Consider the following 13,737-nt stretch of genomic DNA (forward strand, 5'->3'; position numbering starts at 1 on the left):
TCTTTAGAGTGACCTGTGATGGCTTCAAAATAGCCATAAAAACAACAACAAATAAGACGAGTGATGAAAGGGTTAGTCACGTCGGTTTGGGCCTGGGGCTAGGTTCCCAACCCCAGTGTTGAGGCTGATAATCACCAAGCCTTGATGAGAAAGCCCCGGGGTGGGGAACTGTCTGCCGGTCTCTCCCAGTCACCGAAGTCGCCTCCCACATTTCATGACTGCGTGTTTATTTACTGGCAGCAAATGACAGTAAATGAATGTGCACAAGTGTAGGCCGACCCCGAGGGGTGGCGGGATTTTCGCAGCTTCCGCGTGCAGACCCGAGAGGGGTGCGGCGGGGTCGCCTCTGGCGTCGCTCAGGTGTCCCTGCGGTGTGCGCGCGACCGATCGCGCGCCGGCCCGGGTCCGAATCTGCGGCTGCGGGTTCGGCTCTGCGGCGGGAGCCTGGGGGCGGGCCGCCGCGTGGGGTCGGCAGCCCCTCCTCCCGCGCCGCCGAGGCACCGCCCAGGCCCCCTGCTCCGCCGGCCGGGCTCCCCGTCGTCCGCCGCCCCAGCCACCCCCTCCCTCCGCCGGCCCGGCCCCCGCTCCTCCTCCGCCGGCCCGGCCCGCCCCCCTCCCCTGGCCCGGCCCGGCCCCTCCTCCTCCCCAGCGGCGCTCGCCGGCTCTCTCTCTTCCCTCTTCCCACACCGCCCTCAGCCGCTCCCTCCCCGATCGCCCGTCTGGAGAGGAATCGAGCACCGAGCGCATCAATAGCTCTGCCCTCTGCGGCCGCCCGGCCCCGAACCCATCGGTGTGCTCGGAGCTCGATTTCCCTAGGCGGCGGCCGCGGCGGCGGAGGCAGAGCGGTGGCGGCGGCGGCGGCGGTGGCGGCGGCGGCGGTGGCGGCTGCTCGGCCAGTACTCCCGGCCCCCGCCATTTCAGACTGGGAGCGAGCGCGGCGCAGGCACTGAAGGCGGCGGCGGGGGCCAGAGGCTCGGCGGCTCCCAGGTGCGGGAGAGAGGTACGGAGCGGACCACCCCTCCTGGGCCCCTGCCCCGGTCCCGACCCTCCCCGCCGGCGCCGGGCGGGGCCGGCGGCGAGTGAATGAATTAGGGTTCCCTGGAGGGGCGGGGAGGGGGCGCGGGCGCGGGCGCGGAGCCCGGGCGGACGGGCAGACAGGCTCGGGGGGTCTGCAGGGGGAGGCGCGGGGCCGCGGCGACGCGGGGAATGAGGAATGGGCGTTGCGGGGCTGAGGAGGGTGAGGCTAGAGGCGGCCGCCGCTTGTGCTGCTTCCTGGACGGGGAACCCCTTCCTTCCTCCTCCCCGAGAGCCGCGGCTGGAGGCGGCCGGGGAGCAACTCGCGGGCCGGGCGGGCTGCCCCTCGGGGCGGTCGGGTGCGGTGGAGGTTACTCCCGCTTGCGCTCCAGTCTCCCCTCCCCCTCGTCGTCCTCCCCTCTCCCTCCCTCCGCTCCCGCACCTCTTCCTCCCTTCCCAGCGCTCGGCTGCCTCGGTCACTGCCTTCTCGGCTGCATCTAGCATCTCTAGGACGAAGGTATAAACTTCTCCCTCGAGCGCAGGCCGGACGGATAGTGGTCCTCACTGTGTAGCGGGGTATAGGGGTAAGAGGGGAGGTCAGGTTTTGGCAGAGCATGGGAAAGTGCTTAGAGACCACTGTTTGAGGTTATTGTGTTTGGAAAAAATGCATCTGCAGCCGAGTTCCTGACTGCTCCCCTCCCCCATGTATGGGCTGTGACATTGCTGTGGCCACAAAGGAGGAGGTGGAGGTAGAGATGGTGGTGGAAGAACAGGTGGCCAACACCCTACAACGTAAAGCCTGTGACTTAGTGAAAAGGAAAAAGTTAATCGTAGAAGGTCTCTTTTGCTTTGTCAAGTTAAAACACACGTAGAAAACCCTCAGAGCAGAAGCAGGGCTTTTTCCTTGCTAGGTGAGTGTAGACGGCAATAACTAAAATCGTATTTGAAGTTTAATTTGCCTGTTCTTGTCCTTTCCCCCATCTCTTCTATATTCCCCTCATCCTTACGCATCTGACCCCCATCCCAAGAGTTATTACAGTACTCCTAAACAGCACTCACACAATTTTTTTAAACTGATTTAGGAGAGGAGTTAATTGTAGCAATTTGCCGGCCAACTGCCTGAAATACTCTGAGGCGTGTGCATACCATAGCTGAAGCCCTGCGCTAGCCTTTTTATATCTTGATATCCATCAAAATAAGAGGCTAAGAACAGAAAGGTATTTTCTGATTTTTACACAACGTACCTGTTACATTTGTAATGGAAAAAAAGTCATTTGCAAAGAAATTACAAAGGGGAAAAGTCTGTGTTGTAATCATCATCTCAGAAGCAGCTAAATGAGTGATGTCACTCTTAGGTGACTAAGGTCTAAAATGCTGACTCGAACATGTAATAGACTATAGACATCAAATACGGTTGATATCAATACTGTTTACTTTGAGACTGCAGCCAGGCACAGGCATACTTGGTTTTAAGAGATGGTAGATGAGGTGATAATTCAGTTTCATGACAAATAAAAGTGAATTTTTTTTTTGCTTAACAAAATGTTAGGTTCTGGTCCCAGTTCCACCCCTTGCTTTTGTATCTTTGGGTGAGGGGACTCTTTCTGGCCTATGATCTTCAGTAAGACTCCTTGGGAAGCCGGTTCTCTCTAGCGGATTTAAATATTACTTGGTGTTTAAAATCCAATTCAAGGATTTTTTTCTGAAACAACCACTGCATAAACAAGTAGACCAAGAAGGTGTCTGTCTTTCAGAATTCACACATGTATGCACAACTAAGCTCTAATCCAGCATCTGTCCACAGTATCACCTAGGCTAGCAAACTTTTTGGTCATCAGGACCCCTTTACACTCTTAAAATTTATTGAAGATCCCAATATGGGGTATGCCAGTATTTACCATAATAGAAATTAAAACTGAGAATTTAAGAAATTTATTAATTCATTTAAAAATAGAAATAATAGGCCTATTACTTAGTAACATAAATAGCATTTTTTTAATGCAAAAACAACTATTTTTCAAAACAATAAAACAGTGAGAAGAGTGCCATTGTTTCACACTTTTGCAAATCTCTTTAATTATATGGCTTAATAGAAAACATCTGGATTCTCATATCAGCTTCTGCATTCAATCTATTGTGATCACACGTCTGGAAAACTCTATACTTGTGACAGCATAAGAGTGGAAAGGGTAAAACATCTTAATAGTATTATGAAATTCTTGGACCTCCAAAACGTCTTAGGAGCCCCATTGGGTTCTTGGACCACATTTTGAGAACTACTGTTCTATGCTATCCAAATTATTTTGCGGGGTGAGGTGGGCAGGGAGCTAGAGGATACATTTTGGTGTGATTCTCCTCGTCTATCCCATTTGCTATGGCCTATATTTAGAATAAAAAGTGAGAGCAAATGGGATAAGATAGATGTTAGTAGTGGCTCCTAGGGTGGCCCCAGATGAGCAGCGAGTAAGGCTGGGTGGTGCAGAATAGGCCAGGGAGCTGTAATGTAACGGTCTGTGATACAACAGTTGTGTAGCCTGTCTGCTCTTTGTGAGAGGGCTCAGGAATAGGGTGAGGCGGTGGTTAGTATGTTATCATTTGGAAAACGATATTATCTTTTTTTTTTTTTTGGTGCCTATTTGGATAATTCTTGGTCTTCAGTAAATAGGATGCTGCATGCATATAGTGTTTATATACAATATCTGCACATTCATTAATTTGGAACTACTTATTCTATAATAAATGAGTGTGCATTTATTGCCATTCTTTCTGCATTTCACTTCTTATTTGTAATACTGTCATGTAGTTGTTGAGGGAAAGAAGATAAAATTAAATTTATTCATTTTATTTCAAAAAGTTTGAAACAACTGATTAAAAAATATTTTCTGTCTTGTGCTGTTAATCTTACAAGTTATCAGTATTTATTGCAACTGTTGGGAGACAGTGTAGAAGCAAAGAGTAAAAGTCACATGGATTACTGAGAAATATTCACATCTTTTTAAAATTCTCTCATTAAAAGCAGTGCTTATCTTTAAATTTTATATAACTATATTTTTCTTGTGCAGAATGCTGTTTTTGAGCCCTAATGTAGGATTATATATTGTGATGGATGATCAAGTCATGTGTACTGAATAGTTAGTTCAAAATTCTTAAAGTTCTCTTAGTTTTTGCACCTTTATTTTCCCTACCAGATGTTTTACAGGTTAAAATGTCATCAAATACTGTCCTTATCTGCTTCGGTGTCTCAATTTTTATTTCCCCACTACAGAGTCCAGCTTTATTTGACACTTCTCCCCCCAGCCCCAATCTGATTCTTGCAACCTATCCAGGAGAACTCTGATGATGCTTTTAAAAACTTTTCAGTAGCAGTTGGCTCCAACACAGACACTCAGCATGTCCACTTGTAACTCTTAGAGGCCCGAGTCAACTAGGAATACTGTAGAGATAGCTGTCAACGAGTTTTGTGTGGGTGTGTCCATGGGGTATAGAGCACTGTGCTAGACACTTGTACTGAGTGAAGTCATGGCATGTTCCTTTGAGAGCCATTAGTTGCTAGAGAATGACTGGCTGTTTAGACAGAACAACCTGAATATAAGATAAAAGAACTATGTACTCTGAATGTGTTTTTCTCAAATGTTGATGGAGGAGTTTGTAAACAAAGTGCAATTCATTACAGTACACATCTGTAGTCAACTGAAGTTTTCATCATTGCATTTTGTGAGGTATTTTGACATAATTTTTCATATGAAGGTGAATTTGTGTTAAAAGGTATTGATAGAATGTTGGGGTTATATTAACCTTGTGTGACACATGTTCTAATTTAGTCACATTTTCATTATTTTTATTATAAGGCCTGCTGAAAATGACTGAATATAAACTTGTGGTAGTTGGAGCTGGTGGCGTAGGCAAGAGTGCCTTGACGATACAGCTAATTCAGAACCACTTTGTGGATGAATATGATCCTACGATAGAGGTAAATCTTGTTTTAATATTATGCATATTGATTTGTGCAGGCCCATTGTTTGGGTACAAAAATAGGTTTCTCTGATCACTTTTTTGTGACTGTTCATTACAAGGCAATTATAAGGAAAATAATTGCATTAAGTTATCAGAAATGTACTTGGTTTCAAGGCTTTAACTGAAGTATGTGAGCTCTACTTCTCTCTGGAGAATATCAAGATCCGTGACCTTCATTCTAGGTTAGTATATGTGCATTTTGATTGCAAATGTATTTCAGTTTTGTGAGAGAGTGAAAATGTGAATTTACTTCTTATCTGTACCTAACAGTCATTTAAAAAAAAAATGTGGCCATTATTTTTATGGGTTTCTTGGTATTTTGACGGCACATATGGAAGTTAGAGTTGAATTATACTGGTGAAAAGTAATCGTTTGATGGTTGATTTAAAAAAAAGCAATTAGTATTTTCCTGTTTTCTCTTCGCTTTGAAGTAGTGGAGAACCTATGGCTACCTGATGCATTTTATTTGTTTTTTTTGTTGTTGTTGTTTTTTTTTGTGAGGAAGATCAGCCCTGAGCTAACATCCATGCTAATCCTCCTCTTTTTGCTGAGGAAGACCGGCTCTGAGCTAACATCTATTGCCAAGCCTCCTCCTTTTTTCTTCCCCAGCTATGTCATAGTTGCACATCCTTCCAGTTGCCGTATGTGGGACGCAGCCTCAGCACGGCAGGAGAAGCGGTGCGTCTGTGCGGGCCCAGGATCCGAACCCGGGCCGCCAGTAGCGGAGCTCGCGCGCTTAACCGCTAAGCCACGGGGCCGGCCCCCTGATGCATTTTTAAATAGCTCATTCTTTGCTTTTATATATAGATTGATTGATAGACAGACAGATAGATAGATAGATAGATAGGTGCTAAATAAGGGTACCAATCCTTAATTTACTTAAGGAAATGTTAGGATTGTTTTTATTATAAATTAATTAAAGAATAATTTTCAGACTTTTTTAGTTTCATGAAAACTTACCAAAGTAAAGGCTAACAGCAAAATGGTAGAGTAAAGGCCTAGAACAGACCTTGAGAGGTCAGGTAGTATTTGCTACTGCCCTCTGGCAGCACTATACTCAAATTATCTCAAGCAGGTAAGGATTTATTTAATCCCAAAGACCTGCAGGAGGGGGTGGCCCATAACTGTCCTTGTAACTCATTTTCAGAATGTAATTATTAGTGTATTTTATGCATAATCTGAATCTTCATGTTAAGTTTATCATCAGTGGAGATGGAAATAAGTATATCACCTCGTCTTTGAAATTGTCTTATGTTGTTCAATTATTTGTTAGACTTCTTTACCTTAGGTTAAGCAGTCCTAATCCCTTAGCTTTTATACTAGATCTCATATACTAGTTTTTTTAATCAGCTCTGAATATTTCCCAGAATTTTCTTTGAGTCCCAAGCTGTGGAATCTATAACAGGTCAGAATGCCCTGTTAAGGTACTAGGCTGTGTAGTGTCTTGAAGAAACACCTTGACTATATTGAGGTAGAATCTGAGGGCATTGGTAGCCTTGGGAAGATGTTTATACAATTTAGAAAACTGAGGCTTGATTAGATAACTGTTTATAGGGAAATGTCACATATTTTTGGTACTGCAACAAAAAATGGAGAAATAACACTTACTTGCAAAGATTTGATTTAAACATAGAAGCAGCTTTTATTTGGTTTCCAAGTTTAAGAATTTGCATTAGTAAAGAGGAACAGTCTAACTGAAGTGGATCACCTATATCATAGTCTTGACAAGTCAGTTCAGTGCTGTATGATGCTTTTGTTCTTTTTTTCTTCAAGGAGTATTAAATAGTTCACCCGTTTCAAAGCCATTTCTGGTTCACCCATTTCTGAAGCCAAGGTTACTTGGCATACTCTGACATTTAAATCAGATGTAGAAGGAAGTTTTAGTAGAATTCAGGTTAAGCATAGAAGTTTTCCTGGGATTTTGGAAGATGATTTTAGCAGAAGTGCCCTCCATCTTCTTTGAAAATCTGAGGAATTCCATTACCTTCTGTTTCCTATCAGAGGTCATGAATGCTATATGATAATATGATGAAACAGGTTAGGAAACCTTTTGGTCAGATTGTTAAAGTGCAATATAAATCTTTAAGAAATAAAGCTAAAGGTTAATCCTTTATTTTGGGGGAAGGTAGAAAAAGTTTATAAACTCAGACTCATAACTCTGATTATGATTTCTGGCAAACCAGAAGACTTGACTCGGGAAGCATTGATTACCTGTGACCTTTGAAACTGACGTTCCCTCGCTAGTTTAGCCGCCTGGGAAACGGTATCAGAGATTGTCTCTTATCTCTCAAGTTACAGTGAGTCTCTGAGGGAACTGACAGATTAAATTCTTAGTGTAGTTCAACTACAAGAAAGGCAAGAGAATTTAGTAGTTTATTTGAATAAATAGTTAAGTAAAAATGCTAACTTGAGGTTTTTGTAAAAAGTTAAAAAGGACGATAGGGGATATCAATACTGCTGTTAGGTTTTGATTGGTGAATAATGTGGGCCAGAGAGAAAATGAGAGAGGACATAGACTTTGCACATTTGGAATTCTCATCAGTTTTCCTGCATTAAAACAAATGGAAAGAAATTTAGAAAAAAAAATTTTAAATCAACTAATACCATATATTCTAGTGGTTTAGAATTTGCAAAGATGAACACCACGAGATAGATAAGGAAGGTGATCATTGCTTCCTTCATTTAAAGATAAAAATAGTCTCTGAGAGGTAACTTGCCTAAGGATACTTAGCTAGTAAGTGGTGGAATTTAATTTAAATTTTCTGAGACCGAGGTAAGTGTACCCTTGTATAGCTTTTTTAGAAGTGAAAATTAGCTTTCAAGCCAAGAAAATATTTAATGTTGGAGACTAATGCAGATTTATCAGTATACCAAAATTTGAACTTAGCATACTATCTAATGACATCCTACTGGCAGAGAGATGATACAGAATTAGACACATAGGTATGACACATAGATGGAGCATGTTTATATTTGAGGCTGTGTACCTGATAATCCTCTTCACTTCTGCTCTGAAAGATTTTACCTTTCTCTCTTATGAAGTCCACCAAAGAGTTACAGAGCTAATGAAATAAATCGTTAGTGAGGCAAGATTATGAAAAACTCACAGCAATCCCCCAAACACAATACCAGGCTAGAAATAATATATGCTTTTATAGTTTATAGATCACTTATTATCGTCTAAACACGTTCCCTGAAATGTGTTTTCCCAAGATAAAATTTGGTGGAAGAAGAAAAATCTTGTCTTTAAAAAATATAAGTAGTTCTAGACGTAGAGATCAGAATGATCAGTTAATCAGTTAGCAAATATATATTGGATATCTACTGGATATAATATGCTAGTAAAAATAGATGTAGAAAGAAGTATTTTTTAGTAGGCTCTAATTCATTGACATCTGCATGCTTCTGTTAATGTGACACTTATAATTCAGTACAAGTTGTATGCCCTTCTTTAGTGCAAGTTTCCTATTCGGTTGGGAAGAATGGATTCATAATTGGATTGATTTGTTCCATCTTTAGTCCTCTGAGCTGTAGAGTATTTATTCACCAAGATTTATCAGTTTCTCTATTTTTTTACTTTTCCATGTTAATTATGGAATTTATTTGCAGAATAAATTATTTAGACAATAGAGAGAATTTGTAATATTAAATCAGTATTGAAGAGTGGTGTAAGAAAAGCCTTATGTAATGTCGTAAGCTGTTATTTTTCTGATTTTATACATATGTATCAGTAGTTATCAATGTGGAATGGATGGGTAACTTTGTCCCTCAGGGGACATTTGGCAATATCTGGAGATATTTTTGGTTGTCACAAATTGAGGGAGGGGGGCTGCTATTGGCAACTATAGTGGGTAGAGGCCAGGGATGCTGTTAAACTTCCTACAGTGCGTAGAACGGCCCCCACAACAAGTAATTGCCTGGCCCAAAATGTCAGTAGTGCTGAGGCTGAGACCCTAATATGTGTTACGTAAAGCTTAAACATCCCTTAAATTGTCCAATTCAACTCCCTGAATAAGGTTTGTGTTAGATTTTCTATAATATAGATTTAAACTTTACCTTTTCTAAACTAATAATAGATTATATTAGCTTACTCTAGCATTTTATTTAAACATTCTGTTTTTAAAATAAGGTACACACAGCAGTTTTGTAAATGTATTTCTCTTCAAGGCTCTGTCCAGCTCTTCCCCCCTTTCAAGTGAGTGCCCTCTACTGGTCAACTTATTTGCTTTTGTAATAACAATGAAATCCTAAGTTTGAATAGTTTTCCTGTTTAAACTGTGGGTATAATCAATTTATAAATATATAAATTTTATTTAACAGTTTTATATAATTAATTTTAAAAATCTAAAATATCAGTTTTACTCTGCTAATATTAATCTAAAGATTACTGTGTGAACTAGTTAGACCTAACTAATTAAATATGTAGGTGAATATTTTTAACTAAGAAAGGAAATGTAGCAACGTTGGAGAAAATAGGGTGGTTCCGCTGTTGTTAGCACTGATTGAGGTTACTTTGTCTCAGGGAATAAAAAGTGGCACTGTGGGTCTCTGAATTTCTTTACATAAACAAGGGAGGTAGGTTATGGAGTTCAAAGCTTAGCGATGTGTAACAGTAGGAAGGGCTTATTCAAAAGTGGCAAATTGTAAAGTTTACATTTTGTAGATTTTTAGAGGACTGTAGAACAATGTGAGCATCTGATTTTTAGAATAACACAAAGTTCAGGCACTGTATTGAGGTCAATTTAAGAATAAGTGTTTACTTAATAATAATAACTATTTAGACCTGAATGTTAAAAATTATTGGACGTATTTTATTCTGACTTGAGTTTTTATAAATATAAGGCTTTAAAAACATACAAATGAAAGTTGGTAATGGAAATAAGTGAAAGGAAGAAAATGTTTTTATCGTTTGTTATCTTAAGAGATTCTGATTTTAACAATGCAACTAGTTCTTTAATTCCATAAATATTTATTCACTGCCCACTCTGTCCCATGCAGCCCTCCTAGGGACTGGAGATACATTGAGGAGCAGAAGGGACCAGATCCCTGCCTTCATGGAGCTTATTCGTCTTAGAAGTATTTTGAAGAGCAGTGTTTCCAGACAATGATCTTAATTATATATAACTTAATTCGGAGGCTTTATGCTTTAGGAAGGCATTAGATTTCTTGCATCTCTTAACTATATTGTCTCATACTTTCTAGGTTTATGGAACAGTTATATTATTGTGATCTTAATATAATAAAATTACTAGTCAAAGTAAAATATTTGAGAGAATTAAGTACGGACATAGTGCTTACCTTAGGTAATTTTGCAGCTTTTTATTTTGAAAAATTGCAAACCTATGGAAAAGAAGTGAAAAATAGTACAGTGAATACCTGCTACCCTTAAACTAGAAATATTTGCCTTCTCTCTATATGTGTGTGTGTTTGTATGCATATACGTGTATGTACACACACATACTTGAATTTATATTATTTATTTTTGCTGAAGTATTTGAGAATAAGTTGCATATGTTATGACTTTTACCTCTAAACTTCTGCCTTCTACACAGGGGTCTGTAAACTGTGGCCTGCTTGCTGGCCAAATCCAGTCTGCTGTCTGTTTTTGTAAAGTTTTATTGGAGCACTACCATGCTCGTGTGTTGCCATGTTGTCTGTGGCTGCTTTCGTTCTACAGTGGCAGAGTTGAGTAGTTGCAACAGAGACCAATTACTATCTGGCCCTTTACAGAAAAAGTTTGCTGATCCTATTCTAACAAGAATATTTCCTTGTATAACTACAAGGAATTTTAGGAAATTCAACATTGATACAATACTTTATCTAATATATAGTCCATATTCAGATTTAACCAGTTCCCAGAATTTTTCTCATCCTGGATCAAAAATGGTTGTATGTCTCAAAGTCTCTTTTAACCTAGAGCAGTTTCTGAGCTTTTCTTAGTCATTCATGGTAATGGCACTTTTTGAAGAATTCAGGCCAGTTGTTTTTGTAGAATGTCCTCTCATTTAGTTTTGTCTCATTGTTTCCTCATGATCAGATTCAGGTTAAACAGATTTGGCAGGAATACTACATGAGTGATATTATGTCCTTCTCGGTGCATCACATCAGGAGGCACATGATGTTGGTTTTGTATCATTATTGATGATATTAACATTGATTATTTGGTTAAGGTAATGTCTATCAGTTTTCTCTCCACAAAAGTATCTTCAGTTCCTTTATAATTAATATGTGCTCTGTGGGGAGATACTTTAAGTCTATAAATACCCTGTTCTCCAGCATATTTCTACCGAGTGGGATGTAGCATCACTGATAATTCTTGCCAGAATAAATTACTACCATAGTGGTTGCAAAATGGTAATCTTCTAACTCTGTCATACTTCTACGTTTATTAGTTGCCGTCTACCATAAATAAGGACTCTCTCTTTTCTCTTCCCTCTGTTTATTTGTTTGATTTGTCTTATTTGTATCAGCATGGACTCATGGATTCTTTTTGTATTCAATGTATCTATTACTGTAATAATTGATTTTGATGCTCAAATTTGTTTTTGATATGGCCCTTTCAAGCTGGCCCCTATCCTTTTGACGTTACCTCATCAGTTTTTGAGCTCTTCCTTACTTTCTGGCACAACGTGTTCCAGGTTCAACTTGTTCTTTCCCTTTTCCCACCCTGGATTCAGCCATTTGTCCAAAGAGCCCTAATTCCTTTTAGGGGTAAATGGTGTTTAGAAATTAAGACCTGGATGTTAGGTATGTTGTTTATTGCTTCTGAGGTATCACTGTTTCTAGACCCTTTTTAATGGACAGAGCCAAGAAATATATGTTATTTAAAAATCATGAGTTCATTTTTCCTCACCTTCCTCCATATCTTCTTTCTGCTGTGGTGTATAAATTTTAATGTTAAACATTAGACAGCTGTTGAAATAAAAATGATAATATCACTCTTAAATCCTGGTTCTTGTAGTATTATCTAAGTAATACAAATTGAGTGAATTAACATTTGGTTAGTTTCTTTATTTGTGTAATTGGGATTAAATATTTTTCTCCATTGAGAAAAGTAGGCATCATTCTCATTTTCAAAATATTCTTAAACCATTTAGGAAAACATTTAGGAAAAGATTGAGCTATTTGGCTACATAAAAATTATGACATCTTTAACAAAACTACAAGACAAATGGAAACCTGGAAAACCTATTCACATCATATATCAAACAAGAAGCTCTCATATATGAATTAGAAAAAAGCAAACATTCAAATAGAAACAAAAGGGGAGTGCACTAAGAATATAAATAGCCAACCTATCTACCAAAAAATAAATAAATAAAACAAATGATGTATAAACATCTAAAAAGATACTTCATTAATATAGAAATGCAAGTTTAAACAATAACATTTTTTACTTTTATATTGGTTAAGATTAGAATGATAACAGTGCTGGGAAAGAATATTCATTGCAGTGTTGTTTATGGTTTTTTAAAATTAATTAATTAATTAATTATTTTTTTGAGGAAGATTGGCCCTGAGCTAACATCTGTTGCCAATCTTCCTCTTTTTCTTTTTTCTCCCTAAAGCCCCAGTACATAGTTGTATATCCTAATTGTAGGTCCTTCTAGTTCTTCTATGTGGGACGCCACCTCAGCGTGGCTTGATGGGCGATGAGTAGGTCCGCGCCCAGGATCTGAACCGGCAAACCCTAGGCCGCCGAAGCAGAACGTGTGAACTTAACTGCTGTGCCACTGGGCTGGCCCTTTATTTATGATTTTTAAAAATGGAAATAATCCACATGTCTACCAGTAGGGAATGAGTAAAGTAAATTATGGTATATCTATACAAATTATATTATACAGTTGTTGAAAAGGATTAGGTAGATCTCTATGTACTGACATTGAAAAATGTCCGTTATGAAGTGACGCTGCATCATAGCACATTGTGTAGAGTATGATTCCATTTATCTAAAAACAAGGTGAATACATGCATAAAATATGGTAGGACATATGCCAAACTCTTTTTCTCTGTAGTGTGTGGTTTTTAAAAAAGAGCATATACTGTTTAAACGGGAAAAGTAAATACTCATTTTTGAGGGAGAAAAGTCACTAAAGTATTAGATACCATTAGATTATTTCATATTTACTTTCTTTCCTCTTTTTAAAGCCTCGACAGATTGCATAATGCATATGTATCTTGGATAAAGAAATTGGTATCAGGCCAATTAAAGAATAGCTGAGAGATGTATAATACAAAACATGAAAGTTATATTGGCATCACTAATTATTAAGATTGGATCCACGATTGACCCAGCCTCACATTCTGACTTTGGCATCAAGTGATAACTTGTGGGAGAATGCCACATGACTTCAACAGGTTACAGATATAGGCTTATAATATCCTTATTTTCATATCTGTTATGCAGATTTTTCTTGTTTATTCAGATATTTGAAGCAGTTTTATCTCTTGAAAGTAGTACACATTTTATTCTCTCTAGTCTTAGGCTAAGATTCAACATTCTCATAATTTCAAGTATCCATCATTTAGTAAAGAAGTCTTTGTTTTCTTTATCCTCACTTTTTTTTTTAATTGCGGCAACATTGGTTTATAACTCTCCTTACTTTTAATGAATGTCTTAATCCAACATTCTGCCATGAGAACAAGCTCCTTTGACACTTTTGCTCCCTCATCCAAACAGAAGTCCAAACCCTCAGTTGTAGCTCTCCT

The 13,737-nt window shown here is 39.4% G+C and overlaps 1 protein-coding gene across 5 annotated transcripts in view; it reads left to right on the forward strand.

Moving 5' to 3' along the window:
• Window positions 1-851: 851 nt before the first annotated feature.
• The window catches only part of KRAS (KRAS proto-oncogene, GTPase), a 36,246-nt gene continuing 23,360 nt past the window's right edge, over window positions 852-13,737 (forward strand). For 2 of the 5 annotated variants that reach the window (XM_058558635.1, XM_058558631.1), the window contains exons 1-2: window positions 928-987; window positions 4,863-4,984. In XM_058558635.1, coding sequence (XP_058414618.1) covers window positions 4,874-4,984 — 111 coding nt within the window. In that variant the 5' untranslated portion in view covers window positions 928-987; window positions 4,863-4,873. Of the gene's footprint in view, window positions 1,001-1,415; window positions 1,532-4,862; window positions 4,985-13,737 lie in introns of those variants that run through there. The other 3 variants (XM_058558634.1, XM_058558633.1, XM_058558632.1) reach the window with 3 other exon arrangements.

This window comes from Diceros bicornis, chromosome 17 (assembly GCF_020826845.1).
Source record: "Diceros bicornis minor isolate mBicDic1 chromosome 17, mDicBic1.mat.cur, whole genome shotgun sequence".
Taxonomy (NCBI): domain Eukaryota; kingdom Metazoa; phylum Chordata; class Mammalia; order Perissodactyla; family Rhinocerotidae; genus Diceros; species Diceros bicornis.